Below are 19,123 nucleotides of genomic sequence, written 5' to 3'. Positions count from 1 at the left end.
TGGAATGTTTCATTATAGAAGCAAATTATTAATGCAAAAATCCTGAGAAGTCTCTAGAATAAACAAGGTAACACAAAAGCAAAGTAAGTCTAAGATATAATGTATGATTATGCACTGAATGAATTAAATGAAAACAGTCGTAACAATCAAAAGCTAAAAGAATCGAGGTGTCTTCACTCTAGAGAACATGTCCGTTTTATTCACCTGATATGTCAGAGTATTCTTCTGCATTGAATGTTAACTCATTTTCTGTAGGTAAGTTCACAAACGCTTTCATTGCAGGGAAATAAGCTATGTGACCATTGCTGACTTGTCTTAACAAAGTTTCCAAATACCTAAGAAGAAAAAGTAAATTTATAATCAGGAGAAATTTAGTCAATACTTATTATGGTATAAATTCCTACATAAGTTGACTGATAACAAAAATGAGCACTTATTAATAAAAAAAAAAAAACTTCCCTAAGCAGTTCATTACAAAGAAACTTTGTATCACTCCAAATTTCTAAATGTGCTTACCAATTTGTGTATAGACTTGTAATGGTTGGTTCTCCATGACTGTCTAAATGTTGTGTTTGTTGAAGAAGAACGTTGTTAAACACTCTTGTAATGTCAATTTGCACATAGTTTTCTATGGACTGCAGTACAGTCATATATGCTCTTACACTTGTTAGAAGCTCTGATGGTTTTGCAATTTCCTGTGTGGCTTGATTATACATAGTCATTCCAACAATTGACCTGTTGGGGGTGAATAAAAGAACTGACTTTTCCATTTATTAAGTAGGCCATTTAACCTACTGATAGCAAGAACATTAATTTTAAAGACAATTTGTTACAAAGCCATGAAATTACTATCATTATCTCCAAAAAAAAAAAATGAACATCTAAAAGCTACTATAAAGTAGAAATATGATTTAAAAAATTCTAAGGACATCAATATTAAAAATGATTTAAGGATAAAGAGGGTTTAAAAAAATTCCTTAACAAGATACACTGTCTATAGCAAGTACAATGGATTATTTAATCCACAGCTCAAATTTATCTGGCACTCTAACACACCAGTAGGCTTTATACCGGTCATTCTCATATTTAATAACTCTACTATGTAGTTATTATCACCACCATTTCACAGATTTAAACACCACCACCACCACTACCTAAGGCTCAGAACTCAAGTAAACTGAATAAGGTCAGTTTGTTTGGAAGTAGGGGATCTAGGGTTTGAGTCCACATCTGCCTGACAGTGCTGCCACTCAACAAAATGCACAACAGTCAAACAAGGCAACAAAAAACCTCCCATGTTGTTGTTTTTTAATCATTTGCAGCACACAAAACACAGTTCTATTTATACCCCAATGAACTATAAGCCTAAAAGGAAACACAAATTTTGAAAATACTTTCCTACCTGTTCTTTTCCTATGTTGGCCACCCCACTTACCATCTTTAAAACTCTGAGCTTTGGATCTGTAAAGATCTTAAACTTGTGTTTGTAAAGATAAATCCTTAAAGACAATGTCAAATTCCATTAATAGAAACAACCCCCAGAAGATCAACTCAAGGCAATAACTGCTATCCTTGCATATAACCCCTCAAGTTCCAAGACTGTACTCAAGTGATCAGCAAAAATCAACAAACTAATGCAAGCTATTGTTTTGGTATGAAAATCTTTCCCAGGTAAACAAGTTTACAGCCTTGCTTGGATTCTGATAACTAAGTAGATGTTTTGTCAAAAGAACATCTGTTTCTCTATGGATTAACAGACCAGACTACTTACAGAAGGAAAACAAGGGGGGTGTAAAGTAAACCCTATCTTCCACCCACCACCCTCTCATTCCCACCGAGTTGAGAATAATAAATACGAGAGTGCATAATGTCCCTTTGGTTTAAAAACTATTCTAGGTTTCACTGTCAGAATGCCTGCCTTACTTTATAAAGGACAGCAAAAGACAGTCTTTGTTTAACATCTCACTAGGCAACTGAATGATTTAACACACAATTTAGTATCCACTTACATATTCTCCTATTTTGTTCTCTAATTGTTGTAGTCTTCTCATAAACTATAGCTCTAAGCTTTATACTATTTCATTACTACTTACAGGACTTAAAACAGTGTCAAGCACATGGTATAAATACTACTTGTTAATGACCGCAAAACTGAAAAATCTTTGGCTAAATTTTGTTTTATAAATTGATTTTCGAAGAAAAACTTCTCAAATCAATCAATATTTTCTTGAATGAATACATGTGTAACTTTAGAAAAAAGCCGAAGCAACATTTATAAAACTGAAAGGTTTCTGATATCACATGCAATATGATTTCAAGAAACATATATAAGACTTATAGAACTCTAATTAGGGGTGCCCCAAGAGTCTAGAATTCTACTGACCTAAGAGCATACATGTGAACTCAGAAAAAACAAGATATCATCTAGTCCTAATGGTTTCAAATATTTGACTGTGACCGACTTACAAGATATGTATGTGGCATCATGACTGGGTACATATATACATATAAGTGAAAAATTTCATGAAGCAGTATTATACTTACTACATGCAGTGGATGATTTTTTCTATTCTTGTTTCTTTTCCTTCTCTGCTTCTTCTTTCTTTTTTTAAATGTTTACTACAACCTTCTACACTGATTTCATGACCCGACTTGGTTGCTACCTACCAGCTGAAATATACTGATTCGCTTCAATCTTCTCATTTTACTTATAGGGAATCTAAGACTCACAGAATTAACTGGCTTGTCCAGTGTTAAAACTGGTTAATAACAAGTATGGGACAAGAATCTGGGTAACTTAAGTAATTCCTAGTTCACCATTCTCTATACTTCCCCATTCATTATTCTTGATACTGTATCAGTTCTACTACTATTCCTCGTAACAAGGAACACTATATGAAGTACATAACAAACTCATTAACTGAACCAACAAAAAAAACTTTATATTCTTTCTTACTTTGTAAAGCGGATTTCCAGATGAGAGGTCAAATATTCTCGTGGGGTAAAAGTATGTTCCCAAACCACCATGTTTGGTACATAATTTATAGAGAAACACAACTCAGAAAGTGCAGTGTGCAATTTATCAAGGCTGAAAAAATATTAATGAACAGTAAATGAAATGTTCAACGTTTCATCATAACAATACAAAATTACTTTTATAAATGTATCAGATCTCATTTGGGGATAATAATTCCAGAATTCAGTATTTTTCTTCCCAAACTGACAAGTTCAAAATCTTTAAGGATATCACTAACATGAGAGCTGTTTTCTAAAGACAGTATCACTCATTTGTTTCTCCATTCAGATGACAATTACATTGATTTAATATACAAGAAAGTTTATTACATGCTCATAGACAATCTTGCTGTACTTTCTGTATTGGAGGACGAAAGTTGTCTACAAAATGGCAAACAGCTTGCTCAACATAAAAAAAGCCAAGAAGTAAGAAATTTACTTTAAACAAATGTTCATCCATTATTGTCCACCAATGCCTACCCTCCAAAAACACAATCCTTAATAATATCTAGTCTGATATACGTACTATAAAAATCATTTATGTTCTAATACAACAATATGCCAAAATAAAGTCTCAGATTACCTGCCTTTTAATAAATGGAAAATTATGGATTACTTATAGTGTATCCTCCCAATTTTTAGACAGATTTTTGGCCTTTTGCATTCATTATATATAGACAAATATTACCTATTAAGTGAATTTTCTTCAAAAATCCAAAATCTGTATTTTGGAAATAAGCACTAATTATTCAAATACACAAAGGTAAAATAACAGTAATAATAATGATAATACTTAATGACAAGAAATGAAGAATTTACAACTATGAGCATTCCCTCAGTACTAATGACATACAAAAAGTGAAAAAACTACTTGTAACAAAAAGATACAATAAAATTGGATGGCTTACTTGGTCACTACCAGCCTGTTTTTCCTCATACTCTCAACTCCTGGCTTTTCCCTTTCAGGTTCCCCTTTCTTACCAGTCTGTTTTTTTGACTTCTTATTCACTGCTTGACTAATGGTTTTGGCACAATGCTTGGGCAACAACTAAATTTAAAAAGAAATTAAATCTTACATTACACCAATTATTTTGAAAAAAACATTAACTATTTAAGCAAATCTCAGCTGAATCCAGACAAGGTAGCAAATAGCATCTAGCGCAAAGAACAGAGGCATACGTGAGATGCAGTTTACCTACCTGGGTCAGGGAAGTCACACAGCTTGGTAGAAAACAGAAATAGGTAAATCTTGTGTGAAGAAAGCTTCATAGAGTAAGTTATATCAAAACTAAAGTTTAAATGGTAAGTAAAAACAGACTAGACAAGCAAAGAACGAGAACATTTTACTGGAAAGAAAAGTTCAGAATTTAGTGAGAACTACTCGGTGTTAAAGCACCAAGTGAAGGGTGAAGTAGATGGTTTGAGCTATGAGGAAGGGACTTGAATGCCAAGCTAGAGGCTGGATTTTAAACAATAAGACAGTGGCAAATTTTTAAAAACCTAAAAATGATGTTTTATAAGAAGAGGTAAGGAGATTTACTGACAGTTTAACAATAAAAAAATTACAACTGCCTAACACTTAATTCTCTTGCCTTCATACACAAAAGTCCTGTCTGTAAGGAAACATGTAAATTATTACCTGGTCACTAAGAGTACACTGTTCTGTGCAAATATCAGTGATGAGATTTCGAGCTTGTTTGGCCATTTCATCCAAGAACATATTACATAAAGAAAGACTGCGATCTCCAATATGATGTCGCTGTCAAAGCCAAATGATAACAACAATAATAAAAGTTATAAGAAAGTAGCTTGAATTAAAATATTTTTTAAATAAACACGGAAAATAAAGTTAAAGTCCATTGTACACTAAGGAGTGGTAGTAGAGAATGTTCTATATTACTTTTATCTCTTAGAACAACTAACCTATCATACTGTATTTACATAGTTGACATAAAATAAATAAATATTTGGTGATTATACAAGTCAAGTACAATTGGGGAGATCTTAGAGGACCAGTAATTTCTTTACCATGAAAAGCTATTAATCTTCCATTTTCGCAAGGTCCTACATTCGTTCTTATTTAAATACTGAACCATCAAACAGAAGATGTGAAAGAACACATTAAGAGTAATGTTCTCTAACCTTAACTGATACATACACACACACACACACTATATATATATATATATATATATATATATATATATATATATACACACAGATATATGTAAATCTTGGCACAAAAAATAACTTGGTAATGTATAAACAAAAAAGCTTAAATATTTAATTAAAATTGTGAGAAATCGTGTCAATAAAACAAAGAAATTCACAAGACATTCAACTTGCTAAAATCAAACTCCCCAACCCAGAAGAGATAAAAAGCTGACCATGCATTTTCTGAACAGCAGAAAAAAAGAATCATTATTTTTATATTGTTTAATTTTAAGGAGATTATATATATATATATATATATATATATAGAGAGAGAGAGAGAGAGAGAGAGAAGGAGGGAGGGAGAGAGAGAGAGAGAGCACGCGTGCCACACACTCACTTAAATCCATCCATCTTTCTCTATAGGAATCTGAATCTTTTTAGTTTTGGTGGGTGTCATAATAATTTAATTGGTTTTTCTTGTCAATGGTAAGTAGAATGTTGAGTATATAATGCAATAAAATTTTGTATTACACTTTTGCAATACTTTACAAAGAGATAAATTTTTGAAAGTTTACCTTACCAAATCTTCCATAATTACATAACAAATATACCGAGAGTTTACATTTGGTATTTCTATGTGCTAAAACAAATGCAATATACAAGAATATAAAAATACTTCAATATCTAAAGTAACAGTTCCTAGATCTATCATGATACCTTAATGTATTTTATTCTAAGCACCACTGAAAATTTTAATAGGAAACCAAACCAAAAGGAACCTCCAGGACAGATACAATTAAATATTGGTTTACATAAGGAAAGATTTCAAATAGTAAACATTTAAGGTTTTATGTAACCAAATTCTGACTCCTGGAAAATGAAACATATCCCTTGCTATCACTTAATTCCGAAAAAAGACCACTGAATTAGCATTTCTTCAAACTTACTAGACTTATTTAAAATACAAATCTGATATCACTACTCCCCTTCAATGGCTCAGAAATGCTGAGACTGGGGGAAAAACAAAACAAATAGTCTTCTAATATCACAAAGTCTCTCCATGATCTGCCTCAGCCTCGGGCTACAGTGCTGAGACAGATTTTAGGAAAACAATGTCAGAAGTGGAGACCATTTAGGAGACTACAACAATAATCCAAGAAAAAAGATGTGGCTTTGACAAGGATGAAAAGAGGTAGGAGTTTGAATAAGTTTGGATATATATGAAGCCAAAGGCAGAAAAGGCTTCAAAGGATGATGACTGAGTAACATGGAGAATCAAGTTCTATTCTGGACATGCTACATGTCAGATGGCTAAAAATACCTAATCTGCAGCATATCCAGAAAATGGAGATCTTTCAGTAAAGGTCTGGGGTGGAGATAAAAACCCAGGCAACATCAGCAATATGCTAACTGAAATAAGCCAGACACAAAAAGACATATACTGCATGGTTCCACCTATATCAACTACCTAGAATAGGCAAATTCTTAGAAACAGAAAATAAACTAGAGGATATAGCAAGAGTTGGAGGGATGAGAAGTTACAACTTAATGATTACAAAGTTTCTCCTTCGGGTGACAAACGTTTTGGAAATGGATAGTGGTGGTGGCTGTACAACACTGTGAAAGTAATTAATGCCACTGACTAAACATTTAAAAATAATTTAAATGGCAAAGTTTTATGTGAGATATATATATATATATATCACATATATTAAATATAAGTATATATATATTTTTTTAATTACAAGGTTTTTGTTTTTAAAGATTTTATTTATTTATGAGAGACACAGAAAGAGGCAGAGACACAGACAGAGGGAGAAGCAGGCTCCCGGAAGGGAGCCCACTGTGGGACTCGATCCTAGGACCCCGGAATCACGCCCTGAGCCAAATGCAACTGTTCAACCACTGAGTCACCCGGGTGCCCCTAATTACAGTTTTTTTAAGAGAAAAAAAGAATGAGAGTCCAAATTGCTGAAGATTTAAGTGCTTCGGTGAGAAATTTTTACTTTCTCCATATGCAACAGACTACCACTGAGGATTCTCCCAGAAGGAAAGAGACTCTGGTGGCATTGTATTAGATAATCTTAATGGCAGAAATACTGAAGGCAGGAAAACTATTTAGCAGTACATGTCGGGGCAGCCCAGGTGGCTCAGCGGTTTAGTGCCACCTTCAGTCCAGGGCGTGATCCTGGAGACCTGGGATGGAGTCCCGCATTGGGCTCCTTGCATGGAGCCTGCTTCTCCCTCTGCCTGTGTCTCTGCCTCTCTCTCTGTAGGTGTCTCTCATGAATAAATAAATAAAATCTTAAAAAAACAAAACAGGAGTACATGTGAAGAGTACTGCAAATTTGAGCTACAATAGTCACAAAAGCAAAACTGAAAGTAGAGGGTGAATTCAAGAAATGAAACCAGACAAAATTAAGAAGACTTCATGGGTGACTGAATGGGAAGGATGACTGTGAAGAAAAAATTAATAGTATATCTTGGGTATAAAGCTCAAGGAAAGAATCTATTAAATCTAAGAAGTCTAAAATTTGCTGGTGTTGCTATCCCCTCACAGGTAATATTCCTAAAAGCAATTCCTCCTAAACCTCTTGCAGGCTAAGTTCTGTCTCAGAGTCCCCTTCCAATGCACTGAGGAATACAATCTGCAACAGATGTTACTTAATGCTTAAAGACATTAATAATGCTACTGCTATTTGTTAGTTTCTTTTCTCCAAGCTCTGTAGTTCTAAGTAAAGGGACTCAACATAAGTTAAACTATAAAAAAACAGACCACTTAACTTTAATATATAGTCTTATTACACTTACAAAGCGACATTTCTTCTCTAAAATCAGGAGAAATACTGCATACTTTTTTGATACTTTTTATTGATAAAAGTACCAAGTAATTCAAATATTCAATAACTATGTGCGGCTGTATGTCTTACAAATACTAATAAAGTTAATTATGTTTACTATATCATATTAACATCAGTAAAATTCCTCCTTGACATGTTTTATGTTTACAGTCAGTAATTGGTAATTCAATTTTTGATTCTTTCCAATAATAATTCAAGAGGAAAAGTAAGCATACAAAATCAATTACTGTATGTAACTTTAGCAAAAATATGAATATTTAATCCATTTAATAAATGTAACCCCAAGTGATTTTATAATATGTTCTTAAAAATATATATGTGTATTTATCCATCTGTGGAAGTAAATGCTACATCTATTTTAATCTATTCTAACATTCTTCTGATTCTGCAAACAGAGAAATTAGGTAAGAAACTAGATTAGGTAATTGTGACTTTGCAAAATGTAGCCAGCTACATTTTGGTGTACTCTACATACCATATAAATCATAGAACTACCCTGAAATTACCTCTTCAGGACACAGTTCATGTGTGCAACTCATAAAATGAGTGCAAAGTAGTGGAAATGCAATGGAGTATCTTGACTGAGAGGGTAACTCCAAACACTGCTGAAACATCTTCTCGAAAGCACGACTATAAAAACTATATAAGGAAACAAATTAAAAATTAGAATATTTTATAGTTAAAAATTTTATGATACAGTACTTAGTTAATTTTGTTTGATTCAAGTGAATGAAAGCTATCAACTGGTAGCCTTTATTCCCTTAAAAAGAGAGTAGTTATTTCTCCAGACTATCTTTTATACATCAACAATCATTACAGAATAATACAAATATTATTTTATAATATTAACCAAGTTTTAAAATAAAAAAACACAAACTGTATCTATGGCATATGAACATATGACATTCAAATCTCACACTACCAGATTTATCAAAGCCAAGTCATTATCAATTTTTAAGAAACACCATTATTTTATGTACCACCAAGAAAGAAAAGCACTGTCAATTAAATAATGATGCACCATCAATTTAAAATTACTTCTGGATTTAGGAGATATTAAATATAAAAGACTATATGAGTCAATAAAATATAGTACATCTTGGAATAGACAACCAGAAGTAGTAAACATGTCTTTATTTTGGATGTAGTAGACAAAATAAGAATGTGACAAGAAAAAAATGTATAAAAATTAATTAAATATGACTGAAAATCACGAATTTTAAACATTACTCAATGTATTTTTACTTCTAAGGAAAGGGAAAAGGATTTTTTTATTGCAGTAGCTTTCTTTTACCAATAGGTACCTTGCTGTAGATCAAATATATGTAAACCTAAAATGTTCCATTTTTCTTTCCAAGTCAGACAATAGTATACAGTTCTAAAAATAATCTTAAAATTCTTACAAATCTGACATGTGATATATTGTGTTTCAGTGATATATTGTTTCAGGAATTCCCTTAAGAAACCTCTCATGCCTTCCCTATCTGATGACCTGGATTTCTTCTGCAATACTGTTAATTAAAGCTATCCTAACAAACGGCCCAATCAGTGTGGACTGGGGGTATCTCCCCACACCAAAAAAACAAAAAACAAAAACAAAAACAAAAAACAGTGAGAAGCTATTCATAATGATAGCTTTCAACACACAGAAACTACTATTACTATCCACTGAGATTATCTCAGCATTGTAGAAATAAAGGATAATAGGTTACTCCAATTAGCCTCCATACACAGAAAAAAAGCCAAGAAGCAGATACAGCATTGATACTGCACAGCTTAGGAGCTTGAGTATGAATCCTGGTCCCACTGTTTATTAGTTTGATCACAATCAGGTTCATTTATTCTTTCAAACATTTATTAAGTATCTACCATGTTAGATACTAAAAAAAAACAAAAACCTGACCTTCCTTCAAGGACCACATTATGTAAGGGGAAAGAGAGGGAAGAAAAGAACTAAAAAGGCTATGATAAGGGCAGAGAGGAAGAGAGCACCATGGAGGAGTAGTCACCACATCATCATAATATTAACGTCTAATTTAATACTGCAGAGCGAAATTACTTGCCATTTAGTTTCCAACATTTGCTCTATTTGACCCTGATTCACAACTTCTTTTCCTTCATATAATGATGCAAAAGAGGGCCTTGAGGCAATCTAAAGTGACTGTTTTTTACCTCCTCAAAAGAAGTAAAATAAATTCACAACTCTTATAGAGAAAAAAAAAAAAAAGACATAAGATCCCTAACTTTGTAGACTTTTTGTTAGCAAGTTGCCAACTATTCCATTTATTTTTTTTTTTGAAGATTTTATTTTTAAGTAATTTCTACATCCAACATGGGGCTCAAACCCACATCATTGAGATCATGAGTCACATGCTCTACTGACTGAGCCAGCTAGACACCCCTGTTCTTTTTATTCTTAGGAGTCTTTTACTGAATGGGCTCAAGGACTACAACACTAACATAAAAACAACCAACAAAGATATCTTTGAATACTAAAAATTTCAAATTCTGATTTTTAAAAAATTACCACATACCAAAATATGGAGAGATCTGATGTTTCCACCAACATTTCCACCAAAGAATCTACCATTTTTGTATGAAAAATTATTGTATTCATCATCTTTCCAAGTTCTCTGTGATCTGCAAGGCTAAGCGAAGCCTTAGAAACACTAGTATATGCCTGTGAAAGTCAAAAACAAAAGTAGTTTAAGAACAGACCAATGATTTCAGCCTTGACATTCTACAGGGGAAAAAAAAAACCACTACTGAAAAATTTCTAGTATTTATTTTGACACTGTATCAATAACATCACGTTTTTAAAGCTGTCAATAGTGACCAACCTGAAATTCCTATCAAGAAAATTATTTAAATAAACAAACAGGTATTACTGTCAATAAAACAAAATCTAATATGTGGGTCATTCATCTTGAACCCCAAAGGAACTGAAGTTACAATATCAAAAGTATAAAACAGTGAATTATCAATTAACCCTACTAAAAGAAATTTTTAATCTAGTTTGAAAGAAAACATACGTGGGAAACACAGAGATGAAAGTAAGTACTGTAGATGTTGATTCACTGCAGTTTTAGATTATACTGAATAATTAAAAACTAGGTAATATGACACACTGTACTAACTGATGGATTCTAGAAAAGAACTGAAAATAGTAAAAAATTAATGTAGGTTGACCAATAAGGTGATAGAACTTAACCAAAACCATGAGGATAGGTTTATGGGAAAAGAAAACACTATTATTCTTTTTTATTATAAAAAATTTTATTATTCTTGTTTATTATAAGGGTATCAAATCAGAGAGCAGAAACCTATCCATGGACAGTGAGCATTCCAGAAAGGCACAGAACGAGAATAGGAGGAGTGTCTACAGAATAAATACTGTTCACTATGGCTACAGTTAAAGTGAAAAGAAGAGAGGGGATCTCTGGGGGGCTCAGCAGTTTAGCACCTGCCTTTGGCCCAGGGCGTGATTCTGGGGTCCTGGGATTGAGTCCCACATCGGGCTCCCTGCAGGAAGCCTGCTTCTCCCCCTGTGTCTCTGCTTCTCTCTCTCTCCCTCTCTCTCATGAATAAATAAATAATCTTAAAAAGAAAAAAAAAAAAAAAGAGAAAGTGGTATAAGATGAGAGTCAACCAGATCTTGTAGACCCCTTTCATGAATTAAAGGTTCTGCACAGTGGCCAATTATTGTTTTAGAGATTATTCTATGCAGTGGAAGGAACTGGGGAAAGGTGGACAGAAAGGGAATAGGAGGCAGAGATCTGTTAGCAGGCAGTAGTGGCAATAATCCAGACAGGATCATGATGGTCTGGTCTACAATGGTGGTATAGTTTAAAACAGTTTCATCCGGGAAATGACTAGAAATGGTGGGCAACTGAAGAGCTACGAATCATGGCCAGGGTTCTGGCTTTTGGGAAATACTTCCTCGTGGATCTCATGTAAGCCTACAATTGGATATGCCAAGAATGCAAGACCCAGAGCACTCATTACTCAGGCCATTTCTCAAGGTTGTATTTGCAGCTACCAAACTTGAGGAATGAGGTCATCTCGACCTCTGGATCAAAGAGCTAGTATGCTTGTATTGGTAAAACGGAGGGTGCATCAAATTCAGTGTTCCTTAGCTGCAACATAAACCTACTGTGTACCCACCATTCATCTGGGTTCCTCTGGGCCTTCCACCATGGGTCATGGAAGCAAGGGGGAAAAAATGATACACATACACTAATGCTCATGATGCTTCCTGTGCAGTGAATAATTAAGTCCTTTGTCTCTGATGCAGGGGCCCCATGTCTTCTGCCAGTTTCCATGAAATAGTAGACTATAAACAATTATTTCCTTGTAAACTGGATAAAAATCAACTCTTAGCCTCTACAATAACAAGGGGCCAGAGCATGGATAATTACTGTTTACTAACACAGAAACACCTCAGACAAAACAGTTTTATAGTTTTTGAATGAATGAAGAAGAATGAGGGCAATATTCTGATGGCATGGACATATATTACAAACTAAGTCTAACTGAAGTTTATCTTTAATCAGCTTTACAGTTTAAAGAGGAAACACAGTTGTGGCCATGAGCTTAATAAAGACCTTCATTAACTGACTGACCTTCATTTCAAAAATTCTGAATTAAAATATCACTGTGGAAACAATTTCAGATGAAATGGATGGTGACAAAATGAGATAGTTTAACGTAAAAGACTTATTTGAAATACTTGACAACAATGAAAGGAGAAATAGTTTTTTTTTTTTTAAAAAAGGTTTAAATAAAAGTGTAAGATATGAACAACCCAAGTAAATTTGATGACAGAAGAAAAGAAGATAAATGAAGATAGATGACTAAAGATGCTTAAGACACTACTGGAATACATAAGGGAACAAGAAATAGGAAGGAGAAAGAAGATGACAGAATACATGGAGAAAGAATGCTTTAAAGATTAGAAAAAAGGAGAAAGATCAAAATGACCTATAAAAGACCAATGACCTTAAGATCAAATTGGATGGGACTCCAGTTAAGGCAGAAAGCAATTACAAAATTCTCCCCAAAGCCTTATCCTTCTGGCCCTGCACTACAAGAATTACTGCTATCTAGAGAACTCTACACCCTCTCGGGCCACGTGCTCATACCCAACTCTTATCCTTCTATTTGATCACTCATCAGTCATCTCTCTTGTGAAGACTTCTTCCCTCTTGTAGTAATACTTTACACTAAAAAGTCTCTTTACTTGCCCTTTCCTCCTGTGTAGGCTATTTTCCTATTCAATTTCTACCCATCTTTCAAAATCTGGGCAAAATGATGCTTTCTCTATAGTCGTTATTAGCAATTCCAACATGAAAAAAAGCTTTCTCCCCTCTAAGAAAACTATAGTTAATTATAATCATACTCTGTCAAGTAGCATCTTTTAGACTTTCAACCGCTACTTAATTTTCATTATCTTTTATGCCTGTCTCCACACCCAAATTCATAATATCCTCAAAACAAGATCTGTACTCCTCTACAGATTATAAAATAATGTTCAATATTTTATCTCCTGTATCCTATGGTCTAGTCAGTAGGCATGGAACCTTCATTGTTGACCTATTCTTCATCACCTATGAAAACTTTCTGGATTCTCACCACTGCCTCACAAGTTGCACTTTCCCGCTCAGACAAGACTTCTCTGGCTTAGTTGTATGTCCCACTGCTTTCTTCCTTGTATGCTCTGCCCTTCTGTCACTAAAAATGAAGAGTTATAGAGAGTGACTTTATGTCCCAGTCATGATTATAAGCAATGTTATGGGTTAAATTGTATCCACAAAAAATATGTTGAAGTCATAGTCCCCCGTACCTCAGAAAGTGACCTTACTTGGAAACAGCGTCTTTACTGAGGTAATCAAGTTAAAAAAGAGGTCATTAGAGTGGGCCCTAATCCAATAAGACTGGTATCCTTATAAGAGGAAAAATTTGGACACAGAGATATGTACAGATTATATGAAGAGAGACAGGGACAATGCCATGACAGTGACTCATCTACAAGCCAAAAAACATCAAAGATTGCCAGCAAATCACCAGAAGCTAGGAAAAAAAGCATAGAAAAGATTTTCCCTCATAGCCCTCAGAAGGAATCAATCCACCTTGATTTCAGTCTTCTAGCCTCCATAACTATAAAACAACAAATTTCTATTGTTTAAGCCATCCAGCTTTGGTATGCTATCATGGGAGCCTTAGCAAACTAATAAAAGCAAGAATACAACACATGAAAAAAATCAGAGAGCAGGTGATATTCTTATAATCACTCATAAAAATTAAAAATACTTACAAAGGGATCTGTCAGTTCTACATTCTTAATGTTTATACAAGGCTTTATATTTTGTCATATGACTGAACACAGCTAAATTATCAAGTGATTCCTTCAAATGAGTAAGCTTAATAATCCTGAAAGTATTTAATAAGGGTAAATTTGGGATGTACCTAAATCTCTATAATTTTCTGAACCCAAATGTTGGTTTAGACACTCTTACAAACAGACAGAAGACTTAAATACTAAATAGTTCAAGCTTTTTGACAGTGAATGACTTTCAAAATTCAAAATGTGGATGTCCTTTGGCAGAGCAATTTCACTTTTATTTTCACCTTACATGCTCCACTTCTATATTGTTTCACAGATCTTGTTAAAACAAAGAAATGTTAATTTCTAAACTTTATTTTTAATAGGAAGAAAAAAATCTTTTATACATACACACTTATTATTTTGGGGTAGTGCTGTTAAGTGTTCTTCCCTGATTTCCCACTAACCAACTCTGCAACTTCAGGCAAGTTACTTAATACTAGTGGCCTTCTTTATAAAATCATCTCCAAAAGTATGCAACCACAGAACAAAGAACAAGAATGAGAAAAACGTCCATGTATTTTGAGGTTCGAAGAAAAGAACCTGAGAGCAAAATTACCTCAGGGAACTAAGCAGACTGCCAGAAAAGCATGCTCTTCCTAGGAGTCCTTCCTGAGACTGGGCTGATCTAAAAATGACTTCCACCAATATATATTGGTTATATTTTACTTTATAATTAAACAAATAAAAATTAATTTAAGTTGCACAGCCATGTGTATATATAATATAATCCCACTTACCATTTGAATACCTAAAAGGATATAAGCCACTTATTAAGTATTTCTGAGGTATGAAACTGGGAAAAGTACAAACTTTCATTTCCTACTTTACCTCTGGGTATTCTGACATTTTATAATGAGAACATAATATTATTATTTAAAAAAACATATTTTAAAAATATGCAGTTTTTGAAAAAACTGGGCCACAGTTTCCACATAATTACTAGAACTATTTAAGGGGCAATTAAATCCCATCATTAAATTCATAGTATACACAAAGATTTTAAGCTTGAATTTAAAAGTCCTTAAAAACTATGTATGTGAGTTATATATTAAATGAAAACTAAACTTTTAAAATCTACTACCATTTATTTCTGCATTTCAGAAAAATGAAGCATATGACACTATATCGGGACAACAAACTACACCCTGTGAGCTGCCTGCTTGTTCTTTTCTAAAGAAGATATCCAGACAGCTAACAAACACACGAAAAGGTGCTCAACATCATTAATCATCAGGGAAATCAAAATCAAAATCACAATGACATATCACCTCACATCTGTTAGAAAAGCTATTATCAAAAACACAAGGCAAGAATGTGGAGAAAAGGGAAGCCTCATGCACTTAGTGGGAATGTAAATAGATGCAGCCACTATGGAAAACAGTATGGAGACACCTCAAAAAATTAAAACTACCATATGATCCAATAATTCCATTTCCAGGTATTTATCTGAAAGAAATGAAACACTACCTTAAAAAGATTATCTACAAACCCATGTTAACTGCAGCACTACTTGCAACAGCCAAGACATGGAAAGAGCCTAAGTGGCAACTGGTGGATAAACAGATAAAAGAAATGGCATTGCAAATACATATATGTATAAACACACACACAGGAATATTATTTAATCAGAAGAATGGGGCAAATCCCACCATGCGCAACAACACGGGTGGACCCTGCAGGCATTATGCTAAGTGAAGTAAGTCAGACATAGAAAGTCAAAGATCAAATGATTCTCACATGTGGAATTTTTAAAAATAACAAAACCCCCAAAAATCTAAAACTGAACTCTCAGACAACAGATTGCTGGTTGCCAGAGGTGGGGAGCCAGAGTTGGGCATTATGGGTGAAGGTAATCTGAAGGTATAGACTTCCAGTTTTAAGATAAATAAGTCCTGGAGATTTCATTTACAGCATGATTACTGTCTCAGGAATACTGTACTGCATATTTGAAATTTGCTAAGACAGCAGATCTTAAAAGTCCTCATTATAAGAAAAAATATTTCTAACTATGTGTGGTGATGGATGTTAACTAGACTTATTATGATCATGTTGCAATAAGTACAAAAATCATTATGTTGTAAACCTGAAAACTCGTATGTTGATACCTTAATAAAAATGTTTCTTCTATGAGGTAAAAACTATAGTTAGTTATACAAAACTAGTCTTTTCAACACAAACAAAACAATGAATCTTTTTCTTATTAAATGTTTTCATGTTAACAAAAATATTCAATACTCAAAACAGAATGACAAAATTATTAATTATTCTTACCTGTAATCTAAACCAATCTAATCTCATTCCTCTGAAATCAAATACTTCCCCATCTTCAACTACAATTAAGAGAAAAAAAATTACAAAGGAAGTTAATGTTTCACAAATATAGAATCAGAGTTTTAAAATTTAAGATCTAAGACAATTCCATGTATGGCCATCTACATAAAAGAATTAAAACCAGAGTCTTAAAGAGGTATTTGTACACCATGCTCACAGCAGTATGATTTACAAGAGCCAAAAAGCAAAAGCAGCCCGAATGTCCATCAACAGAGGAATAGATGAACCAAATGTGGTACATTATTCAGTCTTAAAAAGGAAGGAAATTCTGGCACATGCTATAGCGTAGTTGAACCTTGAGGACATTATGCTAGTGAAGTAAGTTAGTGACAAAAAGACAAATACTGTATGATCCCACTTATGAGGCATCTGGAGTAGTCAAACCCCTGGAACCAGAAAGCAGAATGGTAGATGTCAGGGGCAAGGAAAAAAATCAAGAGCTGTCTTTAATAGCTATGGAATTGCAGTTTTCAAGACGAAAAGTTCTGGAGACTGGTTGCACAACTATGTGGATACACTAAACACCATTACACAGCACACTTAAAAAAAAAACAAAAATAATTTAATCACTAAGACACTGAAGTCATTCTCAAAACCTATAAAGATGTTGATATAAGGAGGGAGTTATGCTAGGAGAAGTGTAAAGTACAGACTTCTCCCCTAAACTCTAAGTGTCAATTTTGAAGAAGAGAGAACAGAGCTTGAAAAGTCCTGTTAACAGAGGCTTTTGCAGAGCATGGTGAAGCTCCTCCAAGTAACTATAAACCAAGTATCACCAGGCAACTTTACAATAGTTTCTCTATTTTTAAGTGTGATAAAGACTGATTAAAATTTATTACTCAGAACTTTTCAAGGTTTTGGGTATCTTTTACTTAAAGATTACAACACTAACACATCATACCAATCTGCTGGAATGAAGTATTCACATCACAAAGAGGCAGTCTAGTATACGACATTAACTTTTGGGAATGACAGACCTGAACTTCAAATCCCTATACTAGTACTTAATACCTGTTCACAGCTTGAGCAAATCATGTTAAATAACTGAGAGGTTAACTCTCATTAACTATCAAACATTGAGATTCCAAATCTACCAAACAAAAGTATAAACAGCTTTTTAAAACTTATGTGAATTAAATAGGATAATATGTACATGCCTACCACTTTTTAAAACATTTTATCAGTGGTACCAACTATTGTCATAGCTGATGCTTGGGCTGTATATACACTTCGTTATGCTTTGTTTTTTTAATTACAAAATACCTTTTTTCTCCCTGCTGAAAAATAAGATATTTCAAGCTATAATTCTCATTTTTTTTAAGACTTTATTTATTAATTCATGAGACACAGAGAGAGGCAGAGACTCAGGCAGAGGGAGAAGCAGGCTCCTCACAGGAGCCCGATGTGGGACTGGATCCCAGAACCCGAGGAGGCAGACACTCAACTGCTGAGCCATCCAGGCGTCCCTCATTATTATGATAAACATTATGACACACACACTTTGGCAACTTTTGCTTCAGAGAGAACAAATTAAATGTGTCCAAAAGTAAGTATATAAAAATTAACTGTTAAATCCCCTCCTTAATAATCACATTTGAAAACCTAATTAGAAGAAAATATGCTTTTATTTGGAAGACTTACCTTGTTTTACACTCAAGGAAGTCATAGTGTTAACAAAAGACGACATGATGATTGATTCATCTTCCGGGCAAACAGAAAGATTCTGAAAAAAGAAACAAAGAACAATGTTAAAAACATCTAACTCAGGAAACAATTCATAGGTCCGTCAATTTGGTGGATGGATAAACAAGCTGGTATGGCCATATTATGGAATACTTTTCAGCCTGAAACAGGAATGAAATGTTGATACATACATTAACATGGATCAATCTCAAAAACACTTTTATTGTGTATAAATTATACTTCAACAAAAGACCAAAAAATCCCTCTCAAGCCAGCTAAAAAAATGAATACCTTATAAACTGCACCTAAAGTGCATGCTGAATAATATTTTTTCAAAAAGTAGATACTTAGCTCACAAACAGCATAATTTCCTAAAACCTATACAATATGTGCATAATTTCACCATACTGTACACTTAAAAATGGTTAACATAAAAATTTGCATATGATACTTATTTTACCACAATAAAAAAATTTAACACCTATTACAATGAACTATATTAACAAATTAATCTTAGTTCTAAATTTAAATCCTAGTAAATGGGTAAAAACACCATGCATGTACCTTGCAACCAAAAAGGGTATAAGAAGCTCGGGCTATGGCGTTAATAAAGCCTATGCTCAAATACTGGTTCTATTACTTATGAACTGTATGATACTGAGCAAGTCATACAAAGTCTTTTTTCCCCAACAAA

General features: G+C 33.6%; 1 protein-coding gene across 1 annotated transcript in view; it reads right to left on the bottom strand.

Moving 5' to 3' along the window:
• NCKAP1 (NCK associated protein 1) overlaps positions 1–19,123 on the bottom strand; it is a 106,471-nt gene that overhangs the window by 29,780 nt on the left and 57,568 nt on the right. Inside the window, exons 14-22 of the mRNA XM_055308549.1 lie at positions 18,388–18,469; positions 16,687–16,745; positions 10,565–10,710; positions 8,537–8,669; positions 4,655–4,774; positions 3,924–4,063; positions 2,957–3,088; positions 517–735; positions 205–335 (exon numbers count right to left, since the gene is read on the bottom strand). Of these exons, the coding sequence (XP_055164524.1) occupies positions 205–335; positions 517–735; positions 2,957–3,088; positions 3,924–4,063; positions 4,655–4,774; positions 8,537–8,669; positions 10,565–10,710; positions 16,687–16,745; positions 18,388–18,469 (1,162 nt within the window). The remainder of the gene's footprint in view (positions 1–204; positions 336–516; positions 736–2,956; positions 3,089–3,923; positions 4,064–4,654; positions 4,775–8,536; positions 8,670–10,564; positions 10,711–16,686; positions 16,746–18,387; positions 18,470–19,123) is intronic.

This window comes from Nyctereutes procyonoides, unplaced genomic scaffold, assembly GCF_905146905.1.
Source record: "Nyctereutes procyonoides isolate TBG_1078 unplaced genomic scaffold, NYPRO_anot_genome, whole genome shotgun sequence".
In the NCBI taxonomy this organism is placed as follows: Eukaryota; Metazoa; Chordata; class Mammalia; order Carnivora; family Canidae; genus Nyctereutes; species Nyctereutes procyonoides.
This window is presented reverse-complemented; position numbering and strand designations above follow the sequence as displayed.